Below are 22,819 nucleotides of genomic sequence, written 5' to 3' on the forward strand. Positions count from 1 at the left end.
AAAACGATTGTTGGAAATGAAAAATTAAATTAAAAAATGGCAAGCGCCCACTAAAATGGAAAACTTTACTTAACTTTTTTTGGTTTTAGGACCTACTCTTCACAACCCAATAGGTCCCCAAAGCGCTCGCGTGACTGCACATTTAGCATACTTTGCTCCCCTACCATTACAACGATATTCTTAAATAATAAGGCTATAACAGACTAAAATAATCACTCAAATCGGACAACTGGTTTAAGAAATTCGAGGTTTCAAACATGTCCCATTTTTAAGGTGTTCCTTTAATTTTGCCGGTGTGTGTAGTTGGTAAGGGTGATGGAAGTGTACAACGGTACAACTATCTCAATTAATCCACAGAGTATATTACATCATTAAAAACAAACTCAGACTTAGACGACTAATTCCTAAGGACCCCGCAGGCTACTAGAACCCCAAGGGTTTGACACCCAAACATTTTAGTATTATTTATATTATTTATAATTTAAAATAACATACATATAAAATCGGAATTTGGTGTTAGTTTTTAGAGTAAACTGAATGTAAGACCAAATACTTATCATGTCGGTATAATATCTTAAGTTTTTTTTTGTTTTTTCCTCATGATTTACTATGGAATCACTAACACGAGAATTTGAACACTTGAAGAAGGCCCCCGCCTTTTCGGGGTAGGCCGTTTCGAATAACAAAAATTTCGGTTAAAAATATCATTGTTTTTTGTATTCTTCTTATATCAAATTACATAATATTCTTGGTCAAAGTTGGTTTAAAAAAATACTATGTGATGATTTCGTAATGTGCTGTAGGTATATTTAATTGCGTTCTTTAGTTGTATAAAAGCAATGTTGATGATGTTGACAAATTAACATCGAATTTTTCCCATTTTTCGATGAAAATTTACTTTTTATTGACGAAATTATCAAAACTGTCAACCGTTTTGGTTAAACGATGTTTCGGTTAAAAATATTTCGGTTAACAGAGGTTTTACTGTAATGACTATTATTGCTATACAACAAAAACTAATACTCATTCGAGAAAAGAGGAAAAATGTTAAAGTGATTTTTTAATAATATATTGTTACTATGGAACGCTTACAATTTTGAACATCTTTAACAAAAAATACTTGGATCACAGAATATATCCTGATGTATTCTCTGCTTGGATCTTCCATAAATAATAAACAATAAATAATTTTTTATTAAATTCACGTCTTAAATCAATTATTTATCAAATACACTATCAATATTATTTAATCAACAACTCAAAATATTCCCGATGCCATGTCAAATATTTAAAACTGTCACTGTCTTGTCATCATATTCTATTTGACTCAGTGCGTTGTATGACAAAGATAGCGAATGTTCGATTTGGAAAATATCACCACGGACATGGTGTCCATTTTTTTCGAATCCTGAAAAAACTAAAAAATATTTTTAAAAAATTTAAACGCAGAATGAAAGACTAAATTATTATCGAGGGCCGAAAGTCCCTCAGAATAAATAAAAAGTTTCTTTTGAATGAGATATTTGAAATTAAAAATTTATTAAAATAAACATTATAGAAGTTTTCAGGGACTTTCCATTCGGTCCTCGGTAAGAACTTAATCTTTCATTTTGCGTTTAAATTTTTCAAAAATACTTATTAGTTTTCTCAGGATTCTAAAAAAATGAATCCCCATTTGAATAGCATTGCAGCTGAAAATACGTACCCGTCCCCTTAAAGATTTCCCCCGCATTTATAAAACATTCAAATATCGGTGTAATTCCATTCCGATATGTATCTATATATTACATGTACAGCTGCTGCCATTGAATAGTTTACACCCTTACATATCTAATAGCCGATTTTTTGAAGTTTTGCCTCGTTTAAACTCACTTTTTACGTCAAGATGGCGTAAGTGGCGGATCCAGACTAGGTTGATTAAAATTTACAAAATTAAAATAAAAGGTAAATAAATAAATCAAAAAATATACCAAAATAAATGTAAAAATTAAGGTGTAAACTGTAAACTATTCAGTGACCGCAGCTGTAGCTAATAAGTTTTTGTTTCGGCACAAATCAATAATTCAAATCAATTGTATAAACTTCGCAAGGAAATGCCATAATGAAACTATTCTTCTTGTTTACATTCAACATACTATGTACAATTGACCATATGGAAACATGTTTTCTATAAAAATCAAGATTTGGCGATGGCATTTCAAAATTGACTATTAAACTGCTGCATATGTCACCACACAAAAGCAAAGTCTGGTTATGTATCTCCTTATTCACCTCTAGATTGGTATTGGGATTCCTTGAACTGACACGAGTTCGATGTAAAATATCATCTGATAGTTCATGCTTTTACTTGTTCCACAGTCCATGTGAATTCGGTGGGAAACATGCCGACCGATGGCCGAAAACAATTATTGAATTTGACTTGAAAATACAGAAACAATGCTTCCGCGATTGTCATTTTCCAATGATATACTTCCTCTTTTTGGTGTTCCGCCACACCTATAAATTTAAATTTTGTGTTAAGTCGGGGACGTTGCTATATATTTTCAAATTGTTGTCTTCATCTACCTGTCATTTTTGCAGCTCCCTTCCTACGATTCGCTGTAATTACAGAAAATCATTTTCTGCGGTAATAACTGCTTCCCCTTTTCGCTTCTTTCGGTTGTGGGAGATAAATCCTCCTTTTTTATACTTAGGTATATCGATTACTTTTTACTTCAATGTCAATCATTTATCGATATTGCGACTAGTAGCCCCGGGAGGTAGTGTCAAATTTAACCGGAGCATTTAAGCATGGCTGTTTTCTTTTTATTTAGTTAGGTGTTCCAAAGCTTATTAACAAATGATGTGTCAGCTGGCCCAAAACCGGGGATTTTAGCCAAGAAAAGGTAAAATGTGAAACTTGATGGAAAAACGCTACAACTTATATGTCAAATATTTATGTCCGTGACTTACGTGTATAATAGCCAAGAATACCTAGCTACTGGCTTTCACCCAGACGACTCGGGTTCAAATCCTGGCCCTGAAAATCTTTTTTGTTTTTAAAATTGACATTTTGATTTGAAAAATAATTATTTTTTGATAATACCACGTTTTTATTATTTATACGACACAATATAAAAAAGTCTGTATGTTTTTTTATAGAATCGTAAACTTTGCTAATCAAGTATATTCAAATGGGAAATAAGCCACAATTTTACCTAAAAATGATTTTATTAACGTTTCGACGCCCAAGTCGGGTGTCGTTGTGAAAATAGCTTCAGAACAACGTAAACTTTGCTTTTGATCATATTATATATTCAGCTGACGCTTCTTTCGTACAATCTAAAATTCATAAATTAATGGTTTATACTTTTTAATCTTTGCCAAACTACATAGTTCAAGAATATTCTTTTATTATTAACTAGCTGACCCGGCAAACTTCGTACCGCCTTAGAACTAAAAAATAATGTTTAAAAGTTAAATATCTAAAAATTACCAAAAAAGCCAAAAAATACTCAAAAATATTGCATATACTTTTTTTCTAATAAACAATATTGTTTTTGTGGTGTCTGCGTAAATAATGATTACTTAGATTGGTCGTATTAACTCAGAAACCTTCCCGGGTTCATGTAGGTACAACAACTTTGCTTGAGGTCATATTATGATCATGCATAGCTTACGATTCGATAAGGGGCTTACAGACAAACATTCATTTTTATATATTATAGAGAACAAGGAAATATTTAGAATAATAAGGGGTTGGTGATAAAAAAGTGAAAAATTAGGGTCCAAAAAAATAAAAAATTGGGGGGCAACCCCCTTTTTCACTTTGATTGGTCGTACTAACTAAGAAAGCTTTAGAGGATTATGTACAACAACTTTGTTTAAAGCAGGTCAATCATAATAACATGATCAAATGCATACCTAGTTTACGATTCTATAAAAGACATACAGACTTTTTTATATTGTGTCGTATAAATAATAAAAACGTGGTATTATCAAAAAATAATTATTTTTCAAATCAAAATGTCAATTAAAAAAAAAGAAGATTTTCAGGGCCAGGATTTGAACCCGAGTCGTCTGGGTGAAAGCCAGTAGCTAGGTAATATTGGCTATTATACACGTAAGTCACGGAGATAAATATTTGACATATAAGTTGTAGCGGTTTTCCATCAAGTTTCACATTTTAAAAGACTAAGTTTTCACTCTAATGGCACATAACATATCCCACCAGAATGAAAACAATGGGAACCTTCTCTGGTTACACCTCCGAGGCTTCTACAATTTGCAAGCCATACGGATGCTGAGACTAAGGAAGATGAGGGAATTCTACAATTTACAATTCACGTCACATCTGCTCAGCGCGGTAAAGTTCCAACGAGACTGGTTCTCTTCATACTCCACACAGAGTAAATGTAAATAAAAAAAAATTGAAAATGGTTATTCATTTTTGTTTCACATTTTACCTTTTCTTGGCTAAAATCCCCGGTTTTGGGCCAGCTGACACATCATTTGTTAATAAGCTTTGGAACACCTAACTAAATTTAAAGAAATCAGCCATGCTAAAATGCTCCAGTCAAATTTGACACTATCTCCCGGGCTATAGTATTTTGTCCCAGCAAGTTGGTGTGAGCTTCATTTTTCAATTTTATCCAATTAGTCCAGAAGGCCACTGCGCATCCGCTAGGAAAAATGTTCCGATTCGGATTTTTTGCACAATCTTACTCAAAAAGGACCCCTTTTAACAAATTTGCATGTTGCCAGGTCCAAAAGTGGGTCAAAATTTTTTTAACTTTTTTTTATTTTTTTTTATAAAATTATTTTTTTTGCATCGAACAAAGTTTTGTTTAGGTTTTTTGGATCATTTCAAACAGAAAAGGCCTTTAGTGACTTTTCCCGAAACTCGATAGTTTTTGACATATAAGCGATTAAAAATTTAAAAATTGCGAAATCGACCCTTTTTAACCCTCAGAAACTATGTGAAAAACTGAAAATTTCGATGTTGCCAAGGTAAGAAGATATTCTTTGAACATCGATTGGTGAAATTCCGAATAGTTTTTGCAATACAATATCAAAAACCCCTTTGTTTTTTAATTGCCAATCAAGCGGGCGCTTGATTGGCAACCGTTGCATGTATTAACATGCGTAAATATATGTGCGGAAAAATATTCTGATTAAATTTTTTTTCACCATCGTGCTTAAAATGGTTACCTATTAACAAATTTGCATGTTGCCAGGGTCAAAAATGTGTCAAAAAAAATTTTAAACAATTTTTTTAAATTTAAAATGTTCTCCGATTACATATACACATGCAACGGTTGAAAATAGTTTCGCTCCCGCTTGATTAGCAATTAAAAAACAAAGGGGTTTTCGATATTGTATTGCATCGGGATTGCTCTTCGTAATTTCATCAATCGATATTCTTAGAATATCTACGTACCTTGGTATCATTGAAATTTTTGGTGTTTCACATAGTTTTTGAGGGTTAAAAATGGCCGATTTTGCAATTTTTAAAATTTCAATCGCTTATATCTCGAAATCTATCACATTTACTGAAAAGTCACTTATAGTCTATTATTCTATTTGGAATGATCCAAAAAACCTAAAAAAAATTGTCCGATGCAAAAAGTTAGTTTTAGGAAAAAACAAAAAACAAACGTTTAAGTTTTTTTTTACTTTTTGATCCTGGCAACATACAAAGTGCCTAGTGAAAAAAAATTGAATCGAAATATTTTTCCGCACATATATTTACGCATGTTACATTTACATGCAACTGTTGCCATTCAAGCGCCCGCTTGATTGACAATTAAAAAACAAAGGGAGTTTTCGATATTGTATTGCAAAAAACTCTTCAGAATTTCATCAATCGATGTTCAAAGAATATCTACCTAACTTGGCAACATTGAAATTTTCAGTTTTTCACATAGTTTCTGAGGGTTAAAAATGACCGATTTCGCAATTTTTAAATTTTTAATAGCTTATATGTCAAAAACTATCAACTTTAGAGAAAAGTCACTTAAGACCTTTTCTGTTTGATATGATCCAAAAAACCTAAAAAAACTTTGTTCGATACAAAAAAAATAATTTTAGGGAAAAAACAAAAAAAAAACGTTTAAAAAAATTTTGACCCACTTTTGGACCTGGCAACCTGCAAATTTGTTAAAAGGGGTCCTTTTTGATTAAGATTGTGCAAAAAATCCGAATCGGAATATTTTTCCTAGCGGATGCGCAGTGGCTTTCTGGACTAAATATTGGTACATACTTTTCTTTAAACCACGGGTTTTTTTATCGGTTAATATTACGACTGACTCTTCTTGGGCGAATAAATCGCTTGAAAGATAAACGTAAAATAAAAGTAAAATACTGAAGTAGATTTAAGAAGAGTTACTCTCTTAAAAAATACAATTGTTGGCCAATCTTCGCGCTAGGACAAGGTGCCCGCCTGCAAACCTAGCATAGGCGCCCTCCGGTTTTTAAACTTGTATTTTGTATAATACCAGCAGAAAAAAAGCTCATTTTGGAGCCCCCCAAAGAGTTAAATCCCTTCCCGCCTACAGTGCATCCCTTACAGGTTCGTTATCGCCGGTATGACTGTTGACTTGGCATTATAGTATGTTTAATGAAACTTCAAACAAGAATTTAAAATTTACGTTTATAGGTACTTGATAAACGTAAACTTCAAATCAAAATCTAACATAGGACTTATCTACCCTAAATTTTTAAATAATTTTCTAAATATTTAATGCCAAAAAATAATTTTATAATAATAAACGCGTCTTCTCACACATTGTGTAAGACATGTAAAAATATCATTTAAAACTTACCAACTTTGACGTAAAGCTGCTTCATTTTCGTTGTTCCCAGCGAATAATGCAATACTAGGGTGAGAACGCAAACGATTAACTTGGTGTCTTACTTCCTCCGCGACATTTCTAAAATTCAAATTGTGTTATATAGAAAGAGCTGTAGAGGAAGAAATAAATAGGATATTTTAATACCGGGTGTCCTCTTATATTTTCCCTCATTTTAACTGCCCATAAATTCTAAACGGCTTAAGATAGAAATGTGCGATTTTCGATGAAATGTTTTATTTTAGTAAAAGTTTTGTCTAAATGGATTTAATTTTTTATATCGCTTTCAAATACGAAAAGAAAAATGGCGGATTTTTGAAAAAAACGTTGTTGACTTTTTTTAAATGGAACACCCAGTATATTTTTTTGTATATTGAAAGAAAGGTCATTCACCTATCCAGCGATATAAAGTCTTTCAAAATCGGTTGTCAAATCACTGAGTAATTAAGTTTTAAAATGAGCGGTGCAACGTGGATATCACATACCACCTAAATAACATAACTAAGCAAAATGATATTATATTATGTGATTTCCACATTGCATCTTTCATTTTAAAAATTATTTGCTCAGTCATTTGATAACCGATTTTAAAAAATTTAATATCGCTGGATAGGTAAATGACCGTTTTTTCAAGCTACAAAAAATATACTGGGTGTTTCAATAAAAAAGTCAACAACGTTTTTTTTTCCCGAAAATCCGGCATTTATTATTTAAAAGCGACATAAAAAATGGTCATTTACCTAAAAACTTAAAAAAACGGTAATTTTCCTATCCAACGATATAATTTTTTTTTAAAATCGGTGGTCAAATGACTGAGCAATTAATTTTTAAAATGAGAGATGCAATGTGGAGATCACATAACAAAGTATCAATTTGCTTAGTTATGTTATTTAGGTATGTGATATCCACGTTGCACCTCTCATTTTAAAAATTAATTACTCAGTGATTTGACAACCGATTTTGAAAAACTTTATATCGCTGGATAGGTGAATGACCTTTCTTTCGATTTACAAAAAAAATATACTGGGTGTTCCATTAAAAAAAAGTCAACAAAGTTTTTTTCAAAAAACCGCCATTTTTTATTTCGTATTTGAAAGCGATATAAAAAATTCAATCCGTTCAGACAAAACTTTTACTAAAATAAAACATTTCAGCAAAAACCGCATATTTCTATCTTGAGCCGTTTAGAAGTTATAGGCAGTTAAAATGGGGGAAAATATAAGTGGACACCCGGTATTAGGTAAACAATAATATATCAGTTGCACTTTATTATACTCTGTTACCAGTTTCATTTGTGGTCTGTGGTTACAATCTCTGTCGCTCGGGACCGGCTAGTGTCTGAAAATTTTGAAGGAGCGACGGACGGCATGGGCGTGCTTTGTATATCAGTATCAGTAGCCCTGTTACCAGATTTAAATTTGGTTACAGTACCTATAAAAGTGTGCGTGCAATTAACCATGGAAAAGTGTCGCTGCGTAATCGATCCACTACTTGAAAAGTAATTCTCCTTGTATAATTTTGGAGAAAAAAATGAGATTATTGAAAATGAAAGACCTATTTTAAACAATTTAAAAAAGAAATCAAAAAAAGTACTACGAAATTTTAAATTTAGTTGATACCTACAGTAAAAAACCTTGGTTATGTGGTTGCAAGAAAAATAGGCTGTATTGTTGGCCATGTCTTCTGGTTTCTACAGAAATAATGGGTGGACCAGGTTCACGATTTAAATAGTTTTAGAGTTTTAAAAAGGAGACATGAAATTTCTCCGTTACCTACATGTAAGATGTATACCCAATTTGATTCAGTTTGGGAAAACAAGAATCTAAAGTTCTCTTAACCAAGCTTTTAAAGCAAATATTGCTAAACATAATAAGTTTGTTAAAAAAAATAGATAGGTATATCCTTAGCACACTTATAATAGATACCGTATGTTTTTTGGCCAAACAAGAATTACCGTTTCGTGGTCATTTTGAGAGCGACGACTCTGACAATCGAGGCAATTACAGGGAATTGTTAACAGTAATTGCCAAAAAAGATCAAAAATTTTGCCAACATCTAGAAACATCAACTGTTTTTTCGAAAGTTTCGAAAGATTATTGAAGCTATATATACATTTACCCATATCTTCATTTTTTTAAACAAGATGTTTTGCATCTGGTTTTGGTAACAATTTAGAAAAAGTCACGCGTCGCCACTGAGAAATAGCAAGAAATGCGTTTGTAAAAATGAAAACAATTATCTGCAACAAAGACCTTAGATTAGAACTGAGAGTAAGAGCTTTGAGATGCTACGTACGTGTTCTCGATACTGTAATATGGACTGAAGCAAGAACTCAAGAACACATAAATAAGATACAGTTATTTGAAATGTAGTGTTACAGAAGGATGCTTAGAATGGCATGGACACAGAAGAAAAGGAACACGGAAGTATTGCGAGAAATGGGCAAAGAATGCGAAATAATAAACACAATAAAAATAAGAAAGTTACAATATCTGGGACACGTAATGAGGGGACAGCGATATGAAATGCTACGGACCGGTACTTTCTGTCCCGATTAAACCCCGGTTAGCTAACCGGCCCTAAGAATAACAGACTTAATAAATGCAATTATAATAATTATTGTAAATAATAATAGTAATAATTATTACAATGAACATGTTTACAAGAATATGCAGAAAGCTGTGCTACTCTCGACTTCCAGATGCGTACGAAAATTTTTGGGAGATACTCCGGCATACCAAGTCACCTAGGGCTCGATAACACGGAAAGAGTCCCACCAGAGCTCAATCCTTTTAATTCTCTAGGTATCTGGGATGAGTGAATTTTCCCCGTTAGAGGGAGTGTGGGCCGTATGGCTAAATCTGGATTATAATTATAAATATTAATAATAATAATTATAATTATTGCATTTATTACAACACAAGAGACCCTTTTCTGTACCAATTAAACCCCGGTTAGCTAACCGGATACAGAAAGTACCGGCCCTAAGACTGATAAAACAGGGAAAGATAAGAGGCGGAAGGAGTATAGGAAGAAGGAGAGTGTCATGGTTGAAGAATTTAAGGGACTGGTTTAAATGCAGTTCTATAGAACTCTTCAGAGCAGCGATAGATAGAGTAAAGATAGTGATGATGATATCCAACCTCCGATTAGCAGACGGCACTTAAAGAAGAATATTTTAAACTACCCCGTATAACATTACAAAACCTCATATTTTTAGAAAGAATATATCGAGGAGAATCCAAAAATATAAAAATATATAGAGTATTCAATTAAAAAAAAACAAAGTTATAAGCAACTTCCAGTATAACCGGAAGTAGCAAATAGATAAAAATATTTTCATTAGACAGTTCAGTCTTCAAAACCCCAATCATTCCAATTTTCATGATTCAGTTACCTTTAGTTATCAAGATATTTCTAATTGGCCGTTTATGTATCTCACCCTGTATATTTTGTTAACCTTCTAATAATTAACTAAATATGCTAATATGTATTAAAACCAGTGTACTTTATAAACGCACAATAAAGTGATCATATTTGAAACAAGAAAATTAAAATGATAAAAGTACTGTATATTTGAATACTGAATCTGTACTGAATATTTTGAGTACGGCCTTAGGTTTATGTAGAAAATAAAATAGAAAAGCAATATCAGCCAATTTCTATTGAGGTGAAGTGAAAAAGAAAAACAATCTAATACTATAGGGCCTACAGTTAAAAAATCGCGCATCTGAGTTCATATATTATTCTCTGCAGTGGCGTAGCTGATGATTGCGGGGCCCCCCCGCGACAATTTTTATGGTCCCCCGTATTATAAACATAACGACAACTAATAACAGTATAATTACTAAAATGGGTGTATATAACAATATTTGGCCTTTCTTTAATAAGTCTTCATTAGTTAGTGTTAATAGATTTTTTGGGAATAGACATGAAAACCTATTATACATGTATCTTAATCCGACAAACCTATAATATTATATCTAAAATTACATGAAAACAATAACTACCTACAAAACTTTTTTTGTTAAAAGTTATTTTTTCGTCTCAGCTGAGCTCATAGTAAAATTTTTTTATACGTTTTATCCGTTTATTTTTAAATGCCGGTATAATACCCCACTATTCTGCTATTCCTGCTGCGTTTGCTAAAGTTTCGGAAAACGAATTTCTCATTTCTAGAAGATTATCACGAGATTTTTCAAAAAGTTGAAGGGCTACCGTTAACTCTGCCGTTGCATCATGTCTGGATGACCACCGGGTTTCACGTAACCTTTTAAGTGTTTGCAAACGCGATGGATCCAAAGTCATAATAGTACATAGTACATCCTATCTTTTAATACTTGCACTAAAAAAACATAATTTTTTTAGTTATATCCTAAAGAAACCAACTCCTGTACACCAACAACGGCATCATTCAACACTAGGTTCAGGTTATGGGATGCACAATGAACATAGGAAGCTGTTTTCCAATATCAGTTAATACGCCTTTGTATGCCTGAATATACACCACTCATAACGCTTGTCCCATCATACCCCTTTCCTCTGCAGTTGTGTACGGAAAGGTGCTTTGATTGTATAAATTTTAAAATTTCATTTATAAGACCTTCTGCACTTTGGTCTAACATGCGAATAAGTCCCAAAAAACTTTCAACAACTTCTGCTTTAGAAGATAAATTATTTTCATCGCAAGTTACCTACCGGAAAATAAAATTAAGCTGATCGTGTTTCGAAATATCTTGAGTGGTATCAAGAATTATTGAATAAAAATCTTTTTTTTTTTAATTAATTAATCAATTTGTTTTCAGTTTCTTGAGCTAGCAAATTTATAACTTCGTTTTGTATTTGGGGGCTCAAGTAATTTTTTTTAAGTTATTGTTTTTATCGATTAATTTAGCTAAAACAGTATCATATTTAGCTAGTAAAAGAACCACCGACAAAAAATTACCTTTTTGCAATTCACTTTCATCTAAACTACCAACATGTCCAAGAAGTTGCGTCGATTACCCGCTTCATTATTTCCTTAAAAATTCCCTATTTTGATGCTTATTAGGAAAATATGTTTTGGTCCCCAATTTAAAGAAAGTAGAAGTATTAAGCCTGAAGGCTTTAAGGCCTTGCGGGCCCTGCGGGCCTGTCAGCTACGCCACTGATTCTCTGGCATTGGATGAAAGCCGATATGATGGATACCGCACAAGTGGTGATCTTTATCAGAGGGGTTGATGCATATTTTAATAAAACTGAAGAACTAGCAGCATTATTTCCACTTAAGGATACCACTAAGTGACGAAATTTATTAGAGGCCGTTCAAACAACACTCAATCGCTTTTCATTACAACTAATGTCAACTAAACAACTTGTCGGGCTTAACAACTGATGGTGCTCCAGCACCAGTTGGGAAACACGAAGGTTTGGTAAAACTGATTGAAAACGAGGCCTGTAAAGTAGGCAATACGTCGATGCTTAATTTTCATTGCATTACTCATCAAGAGAATTTGTGTACCAAATCTCTCAAAATGGACCATGTTATGAGGGTAGTTATCAAATTAATAAACTTTATTAAGTCACAAGGTTTTTATACACCGTCAATTTCAAGAATTTCTCAAGTCCTTCGAATCAGAATACGGTGATGTTATATTTTATGCAGAAGTAAGATGGCTGGGTCATGCAAAAATGTTGAAAAGAGTTATTGATTTGAGGCAAGAAATGCAATCATTTTTTGAAAGCAAATCAAAGAGCATTTCAGAGTTTCAAGACGATGAGTGGGTTTGCGACTATGCATTTCTGGTAGATATAACTAGCTACTTAAATAAACTCAATACTCGTCTACAATGCAAAGATCAATTTATTAATGATATATATATGATCTTATTTCTGCGTTTCAAATGAAACTAGGGCTTTGAGAAGAGCAGCTCCAAACTAAAAACTTCACTCATTTTACTACACTTTCAGAACGACCAGATATCACATCGGAGACAGCGACTAAATACGCATCTTTGATATCTGATTTAAAAATCGAATTCGAAAACAGATTCCAAGATTTCAAAAAGCATCGTCTGCTTTTTTCTGCATTTGCAACACCATTTTCAACAGACATAAATTCCTTGCCGGGACATTTAGAAATGCAATGTTGCGAAATGCAATGTGATGCGCAGCTGAAAGAAAAATTTAATCAGTTTGGCTTGGAAGAATTCTATAAAAACTATTTTGACAAGAAGAAATATCCTACATTTTACATACATGCTCTGTTCATGATTTCATTATTTGGAAACACTTACACGGGTAAAATATACAAGAAAGTTGGTGTATCGGAAGAACAACAGGGTTTCCGCCCAAACAGATCTACAATATAGACGCTATTTTCATCATGCGACAATTAGTTGAGAAATCAATAGAATTCGACAAGCCCATGTTCACATGCTTTGTAGATCTGAAACAGGCATTCGGCAGAGTACGATTGAAGGACGTGCTCATTATCCTTGGAAAGAAAAACAGGACAGAGGTATAGAAACATAATCAAAGAGCTCAATAGATCCAACAAACACGAATAAAATCCACACACGGGCTCACGGAAGAAATCAAAATCAATGTCGGCATTAGACAAAAACACAGCCTCAGTCCATGCCTATTTAATTTAATATTGGATGAAGTTATAGGTAGTGTTAACAAAATGAATCAGGGATACAAAATGGGTAACCGAACCATGAGAATACTTTGCTACGCAGATTATGCAATCTTATAGCCGAAAACGAAGATGACTTGCAACGCCTAGTACAAAAATTTAAAATAACTGCCGAAAAGTATAACCTGACACTATCCACAGAGAAAACCCAATCGATGGTGATATCCAAGAACCCAATTAGATGTAAATTAGTACTGGACGACCAAATAATCGAACAGGTAATGGATTGTAGATACTTGGGTGTAGAAATATCTGGCGACAGGCATATCTGACAAGAAACAAAGCAGCAGGCAAAGAAAGCAGCGAGAATATCTAATTTCCTGAGGGATATAATCTGGCGGAATAAATATATGAGCACCGAAAGCAAAGTCCGCATTTATAAGACATGTGTTAGACCCGCACTGACATACGTAGCTGAGACAAGAGCCGAGACAACAATGACCAAACAAATAATGAGAACAACAGAGATGAAAACTCGAAGATCCATAAGAGCTATCACACTCAGAGATAGAATACGAAACGAAGACACATTGAGAGAGCTAGGCGTTCAAGACGTAGTGAGATGGACAAGAGCACGACGACACATGTGGAGAGAACACGTAGATCGGATGGACCCTGAACGTATGGTGCAATGGGCGAAGACACAGAAGCTCAACACCAAGCGACCCATAGGAAGACCCAAAAAACGATGGTACGAGAGCTGGAGCTCCAGATCGCAGCAGAGACTGTAACAGAAGAAACAGGACATAGTCTATTACAAGAAGAAGAAGAAGAAGACTAACACGTGTGAACAACTTTTTAGTAGGAGGAAGCATATTAAATCCCATATCAGAACACGGATTACCGATGTTTATCTAGAAAACTGTCTGCGTGTAGCAACGACTTCAGTCGAGGGTAATAGGGATGAGCTTAGTTCTGTTTGAAAAACAAAAAAACAAAAGATGTAAATCTTTGAAACACACTCAGTGATCAAAAGATCTAAGTTATTGGTTTACCGACCAAACGTAACTAAATCACACAAATGAAATAGAGAATGTGGAAAAATCCCCTTACGAACATGAAACACACTCAGTGATCAAAAGATCTAAGTTATTATTATATTATATTATATTTGTGTTTCAAAGATTTACATCTTTTGTTTTTTTGTTTTTCAAACATATATTTTACTTATAGTAATTAGGGAATTAAAACGTGAGGCTGTCATGGTCAGATTATGCGGCGTAGATATACGCTCCTGCTATGTCTGGGTCTCGAATGTTGTTTTTTTGATGGAATGTGTCTAAAGATATTCAACCTCTCATCTTTATTGATAAGCCCAGAGAGGTTGAAGAGGGCGAAACACATTTCTAAGAACAGGTGTTTGGATCTTTGATTCTATTCAAGAAATTTTTCCCAACCTGAAATGGTGGATGTGTGAATTGTTCGTAAGGGGATTTTTCCACATTCTCTATTTCATTTGTGTGATTTAGCTTAGTTCTGCTAAACAAAGTCAGATATCTCATTAATTTACAAATTTGATAAGTTAACAGAACATTAAACATAAAACATGGTAACATAAAACAAAAAATGTGTGCCTTTATTTTTTCATTAAATTGTCTTACTAAGAAATTTGTTTTATTAAAAATATCTTCAAAAATGATATTTTTTTTGTTCGTTAGCTACATAAGATTATTTAGTAGTGCGACCCGGTGCGAAATAGTGTTTCCGAATTTTGGCCCGGCTGCGGCTGCCGAAAAGGTTGGCCACTCCTGCAGTATAGGCGTTTTTAAAACATGGAAATATTAAAACTGTCTTACTCTAAATAACTGTCGGACGTTGGATACATGGCACAAGCGAACATGAAATCCTGCCAAATCAGAATACCATATTCATCGGCTAAATCGTAGAAATAATCTGATTCGTATACTCCACCACCCCACACGCGCAACATATTCATGTGCGAGTTTTTGGCTGTGCTGAGCAGTTTCTTTATTAAACTTTTTGATTGTCCCCGTTCTGGAAGGATGTCTAGAGGTATTTCGTTGGATCCCTTCATAAAAATTGGCATTCCGTTCACTTTAAAGTAAAAAGTAGTACCATGATCTGCAACAAAAAATTTACTTTTATTCGTATATACAATATGCCCCAAAAATAGTGCACAAAATGCATAGTATTGTTCATTATAGAATTTGGAAAATCCCAAAAATTTTTTTACATCAAATTTTTTTCGTTAAAAAAAGATTATAAGTATTGTAAGATAGCTCTTGTTTATTTGACATAAAATATCTGCTGTGAAATTTTTTTCCAAAAATGGTTGTACGTTTAAGAGCGTAGACGCAAAATTTCTGACCAATGGGCCAGAGAGGGGCAAAATTATGCAATAAATTCATTTTCCCTAAAATGTACCATTTTGGAGAAAAATCCCGAAACAGGTCGATTTTTATTTTTAAATTATAATTTTTTGATATATATTTCATTCTAGTGACGTCATCCATCTAGGCGTGATGACGTAATCGATGATTTTTTTAAAAGGGAATAGGGGTCGTGTGGTAGCTCATTTGAAAGGGTGTTCAATTATCTATTCAGTAGTGTAAAAACTAACATCATTATTTATACAGGGTGGCCAAAAAATAATTTTTGAATTAAATTAATTTACGCAAAAAAAGAGAATGCATGTAAGTTATTTAACTCAAAATACATTTTATTGCTGTCAGAAAAAAATATTTATTTGACAAATAAACATTGCTTTTCGCTTAAATTATATGTTCAAACTGCCAAGAGGCAGGTGGGAGGCTGTTTGAGATTTAATTTAAGTGAAAAGAAATGTTTATTTGTAAAATAAACATTTTTTTCTATTTTCTGATAGCATTACAATGTATTTTGAGTTAAATAGATTGCATACATTCTTCTTTTTGCGTCAATTAATTTAATTCAAAAATTATTTTTTTGGTCACCCTGTATCAATATTGGTGTTAATGTTTATATTACTGAATAGATAATTGAACAACCTTTAAAATGAGCTACCACACGTCCCCCATCCCATTTAAAAAAAACATCGATTACGTCATCACTCTCCGATGGATGATGTCACTAGTATGAAATATATGCCAAAAAATTGAAATTTAAAAATAAAAATCGACCTATTTCCGGATCATTCTCCAAAATCGTCCATTACTGTTTATGCCAAAACTTACTAAAAATATTATTTCAATTAAATTCAACATTCCATAATTTATTTAAGAAAATGTCGTGTATTTTTTATAAATGTGTCATTACTATTATTTGCAAATGGTTGCAAATTTGCAAATATTTAATAAAAATTTTGACAGACACTATAAGGAGAATAAAATTCATGGTACTACAAATGGGTCTAAGTGGTGTATTTGCCTTATGAATTTTCGGGACTGTAATGAGGTGTAAGTAATTTTCTAAGATAGTTTGTTAAATGATCTTTAAACTTTAATAAAATTCCATATATCCTGTTTTGATATCGATTTCCGTGGAAACCGAAACATCAAACAAACAAAACATATTAAATTGCATGTTGCATTAAGATGCCACAAAAAAAAAACTTTAGTATGTTAGGATAAAGTATGGAACCAAGCAAATATCTTTGAAACGAAAAGAACAATATTTATGAAACTTTGCGTGCAAGTACAGTGACGCAAAAGGCATCTGATGCCATATTTTTTGTTACTACTCCACTCCGGTTTCACCGGAAATACCGTTAACTTATTTCCTTTAAATGGGACACCCTGTATATTTTTGCAGATTTTAAAAGAACTTGTTATTTTTAATTCATACATACCAAGTTTGGAAGAAAAAACTATTAAAACAAGAAATAAATCTCTTTACAGTTAAAAAATAGGTTAATTTATTTACGTTAGACCAATGATATTAAAAATAAAAAAATAAAAATTTCAAATATTGAAAATATTTGCTGTTCACCTCCTGACAACGTGCAAACCTATAAATAAATTCGTGAGTCACTTTTTGCAAGATTTCTCCACGTATTAGTTCACATTCATCAATTATTATTCTTTGTCTCAAATCCTGCAAGCATGTTGGTCGCCTAACGTAAACACGTAATTTTAGATAACCCAAAGAAAGAAATCTAACGGGTTGAGGTCCGGAGAACGAGCGGACCACTCTATGAATCCTCTACGTCCAATCCATGGATTTGGAAAATTCACTTCCAAAAAATGAAAATTCACCATAACCTATTATCATTAATATTTCAATACGATCTTTTCCACTTAAATGAACCATTTTTAATACAACTTATTTCTGTCCATTAGTTCAGTAACAGTTTTACCTACTATACTAAATTCAAATAAGTCATGCAGTGCATGTAAACAACAATTTTAGTCTACAGTATAGATGGTACTCGTTTATTTCCTATTACGTTGTATTAATACAAAAAATTATCTACAGACACTTTTTAACAAATTTTCTCTACGAAATTTGGTATGTATGAATTAAAAATAACAAGTTCTTTTAAAATCCGCAAAAATATATAGGGTGTCCTATTTAAATTAAATAAGTTAGGGGTATTTCCGGTGAAACCGGAAGTGGAATAGTAACAAAAAATATGGCAACAGATACCTTTTGCGTCACTGTACTTGCATGCAAAGTTTCATAAATATTGTTCTTTTCGTTTCAAAGATATTTGCTTGGTTCCACACTTTATCCCAACCCAGTATATTAAGCAAATAAACAAATATTAGGATTTTAAGGTGCCGTCGAAATAATTTCAACGCGAAGTTGAACTGAGCACATTATTTAAAAATATTACATGGTAAAATATGGTCTTTTGGAAGAATTATGGAATGGAGACCCATACTTTATAGTGTAATCAAAGGCTAACGACTGACCAGATAAACCAATAACACAAAAAGAGTGATAGAAAACTGATTACTGATCCAGAACAGAGCCGGATTTAAGGCAGTGGGGGCCCCTGGGCAGAATTGGTGTGGGGGCCCTACCTCCTACCATTAAAAAAATGTTGATCTACTTTTATAAATATATTTTTAAATAATAAAAAGTACAAGAGCTGTAACTTGCTACAGTAAAATATTAAAAATAATAGTGAGATGTATGGTTAAAGTCCGGGAACTTTTCGAGATATTTTAATTGAAAATTTCTTGATTATGTGGGACATATCTAGTTGCATTAAGACATCGTTGCCAATGCTCATTATAGAGAGATGATTCAAACACTCTTGGCCCATCGTAGACCGAAGTAGATTTTTAATTAACTTAAATTTTGAGAATGATCTCTATCCACTGCAGTTAGTTAGCATCAGAAGTCACCTCAACATTTGGAAAATTATCATTAATATTCTTTTTTTATTAGCAGTTGGTACATTTGAAGTTCTTTGCTTATATTTGATGAGCTGATTTCCTCTTTAAATGAAATGAAGAATCTTACAAACTGTACCAGATGGACACATATGTTTTCATCTAAATGATTGCTATAAATGTTGGCAAGCTTTAGTGAGTGAGCTTCAATTTCATTGAGAGTTAAATTTTCCAATTTTCCAAAATGACGTAAAAATCCAAAATTGGAATGAGTAGACAGCCTCTGACTTAAAGAGGTAATGAAGTAATAAGTGATCTATTACAGCAATAAAATTTTGAGTTCTAAACTTCTCTGATGTTCTCATATCTTTCGAAATTGTCACGTCTTGACTGTATAATTTATTTAAGTGATCTAAGTGCTGCCACTCCTGAATTAAGGTCAATATTTGGATCTTAAAGAATACGACTTATGCTGTTTGTCCTCCCTAATATCCTCTCTGTTTCCAGTAAACAAATTCGATTATAGGTACAAACTATTTGCAATGCTACGAGTGCTAAATTGTTGCTCATAGTCTTCCGAAATTTTGGATAATGCTGTTAACAAGCTGTATATATATGTAGAAGAAGTGAAAAATACATATAGTTAGTTCTTCTAAGTTGCAGTTGCAGCTTTTACACAAGGAATCCACAACTCCAAGATATTAAGGTACGTATCCATACGTGGGTGCTCCGAGCGCATGTCGTATCCATTTCAGCAGCTACACCGACCACGGAGCACCCACGGATTGATACGTACCTTTTTGTTCTATAATTTCAGCCTGAACACCATTGTATTTTCCACTGATAACTGACGCATTAACATAGGACGGTCTCCTGCAGTTTTTCAAATCGATATCATGTTCTTGCAAAAATGTGATTAGAGAATTAAATATATCTTCTGCTTTATGACCGCGATTTGGCAAAAATATGGCAAACCTTTCAACAGGAGTGAAACCTTCTATGTAACGAAATATCACAGTTAATCGATTGGTATGAACTGAATAATATTTTGACTTCTTAATCCTCGAAACTATTTCATTTAATACGTTTTGACCCATCGGATGTACAATTTCCTCACATATGGTTGATGAACGATAGTTGACATGTCCGCTTCCAGGATTTGAATATTTATTAATATGGTGCTTCAAGAATTGATGATATTCAGCTAATAACTGGAGTATTCCCAAATAATTTTCATTTTGTAATGATGGACTCGACAACTAATTTTCGCTGCGAAATGCTAAATCTCGTTCACAAATAAACTTTATAACACTAAAATTAGTCTTTGAGTATTTTCTACGCCCAATTCTTTCATGTACTTTAGACATTTCGTGATCCATAAACCTACTATATGCATGTTTCAAATCATTCCTCTGTGGCTAAAATGTGTATGAACACTGGATAAGAATTTACAAACGAAGCAATACACTCACCCGGTGGAAGGTGAAAAACATAATCATGAACAATGTATTGTATTATCACTCCTACGCTCCTTCATTTTATACTTGACATACATTGTCGATGTCGAGTTCCTGTATCTCCTGTGAATATCTGTTTAAATGAACCTCTTATGTTTGGGGCTTTGTGGGGGCCCCCGAAATGTGGGGGCCCCGCGCAGCTGCCCAGCCTGCCCCCTCTTAAATCCGGCCCTGATCCAGAATACTGAATAAGGGAAGATATTGGGGGCAATGTAAGTCAATGGCTTGTGATTATAACTAAGATAAATAATGAAGTCTGCACCTGCAAGCCAGGTACAAGGTAAATAATTTGCAACTATGCGATGAGTCGGTAAAATCATTTCTTACTATAGAGACTTTAAAGATATATTTTGACTCATTTCTCTTCAAATACTTACCAAGTTTATCTTGAATAAGCTCAATTTTCCTGAACCCAATTCGAGTGACCTTACTATTAGATTCATCACCACTTTTGCTATCAAAGGTGACTGTCAAATCATAAAGTTGTTGTCCACCATATCCATTTGGCCACCAAGGAGTGACAGCGTTCTGAAATTTAAAAATAAAATAAATTTATTAAATAATAAATAATTTAAAATTTTGATTTGTTATTTGAGGTGAGCGTTATACTCCACTGCACTCTGCAACTGCCACTAAACCTCTAAAAAGCATATGAACAAGCTGAATTTTGCGGAAAATGGTAATTTTGGGACCCCAAAAAATCCAAAAAGTTCGTCACCCTAAAAACCCACCTCGTAGGGAAGTAAAACGGAAAACATCAATGTAGCAAAAATCTGTAGGACGTAGAAAAAAAATTTTAACAAGAAGTGTAGCTGAGATAATTTAAAAAAAAATGTTTATTAGTACTTTTTGTGTAGAATAAACCGGTCTCTCAGAAACAACGCTTGAAACAACCGGCGATTTTAAATGTCAGTTACGCGTGCGAAATCAATTTAAATAAAATGTGTATCAACTCGACGGTAAAAACTATATATATCTTTTGATCAGAGTATCCGATCGACAAGAATCAAAATGCGTTTGAAACGTGAAGGGTGCATCTTTCGTATGGAATTGTGCAAAATAAACGTTGCGGTATTTTTGCCATTTTTTATGATTATTTTTACGTTTGTGTCTATTTTGTTTTGACCCATTTTAAAAAAAAATGTGAAAACGTTTTATCCACGTCCGTCCAAAAACACAACTCCTCCGTTATTAGGACAGATAGAATAACAAATGAGGTGTCGAATGAAGGCTTATCTAGTGTGACCAACTCCAATTCAGTGGAATTCGGGACAAGGCTGAAAAAAATGCCTGAAATCCGGGACTTTTCAATGAAAATCGGGCCATTTTTTTAAAATAGAACTTTAATATCAACCTTTTATTGTCTATTTAACACTTATTTGTTGACAAACATTTTTTTGATGGGAAGGGTTGTAATGATTATTATATTTTTGATATTTTTTGACGTTTCGACTTCCAATCCGGAAATCGTTCTCAAAAAAGGAAAAGTTATAAAATTAACTGATGTTTTTTCCGTGTAAATAGAACCTTATTTTAGGTTAATATAAAAATATTATCATTATTACATATTCATGTTTTTGAATCGTCTTTTCAGAAGACGATAATTACAATACAGAAACGTGAAAAAGTCCACAGTTTGAGTTTTCTTGGAACTACCACGATAACGACTACCACTATAATACCATGATATAAAATACATGCGCGTTGGATGTGGTATTATTATTACACTCTAGCTCTAGAAATTGTCGACTTCTTTTCGTCCCACCAATTCAATTTAATGTGAATTCTCAGATGAATAACGTATTCAAAGTTTCAAAATACAAGTTTACCAAAACGTTGAAAATTCGGATGGCTCGGAAGCCTTGTCCGGGACGCCGGGACACGACTACGTAATTCGGGCCATGTCCCGGATTTTTCGGGCTAGTTGGTCACACTACTTATAACCCAAGAATGGTATTGAATGTGAGCAATTTGATTTTGTACTTCCGGTTTTAAAGTTGCAACCAGAAGTACTGTTTTAAAGTCATGGAAATAAACTTACGTGCATAGAAATCGGCCCACTTAAAAATATGGTCATTTTTGATGTCTTATATTTCCTAAACCTGTTGGCCGATTTAAGTGATTTTTTTAACGTATTATAGCCTGATTCTTTAACAATACCACTGTCATAATATCGTTCCTAAACAGGTAAATTTTCATTATATCCCGGGTGTACCAATCAAACTGTGCTTTTTTCTCAAAGTTCGCATCACTCTGTGGAATATTATAGCATTTATAAAATACTGAAATTAAAACCCAACTATAGCCTCAGGTATTCTTAATATTCTGTTTTTTGATTAATTCGTTTATGTTGGATAATAAAAAAGTTAGGTACTTTAATAACTAGAGATATCCTTCATCAATACACGGTGTTTCTAAATAAGTGCGACAAACTTTGAGAGATAATTCTGCATGAAAAAATAATGACAGTTGGCTTGATAAACGTATGTCCGCAAATGTTTCGTTTCCGAGATA

The 22,819-nt window shown here is 33.1% G+C and overlaps 1 protein-coding gene across 1 annotated transcript in view; it reads right to left on the reverse strand.

Annotated features, from left to right (window-relative positions):
- Positions 1–22,819, reverse strand: part of LOC114327793 (beta-mannosidase) — a 138,394-nt gene that overhangs the window by 42,891 nt on the left and 72,684 nt on the right. The window contains exons 6-8 of the mRNA XM_050641647.1: positions 20,683–20,833; positions 15,306–15,591; positions 6,804–6,911 (exon numbers count right to left, since the gene is read on the reverse strand). Coding sequence (XP_050497604.1) covers positions 6,804–6,911; positions 15,306–15,591; positions 20,683–20,833 — 545 coding nt within the window. The remainder of the gene's footprint in view (positions 1–6,803; positions 6,912–15,305; positions 15,592–20,682; positions 20,834–22,819) is intronic.

The sequence above is a fragment of the Diabrotica virgifera genome, chromosome 1, assembly GCF_917563875.1.
Source record: "Diabrotica virgifera virgifera chromosome 1, PGI_DIABVI_V3a".
NCBI classification, from domain to species: domain Eukaryota; kingdom Metazoa; phylum Arthropoda; class Insecta; order Coleoptera; family Chrysomelidae; genus Diabrotica; species Diabrotica virgifera.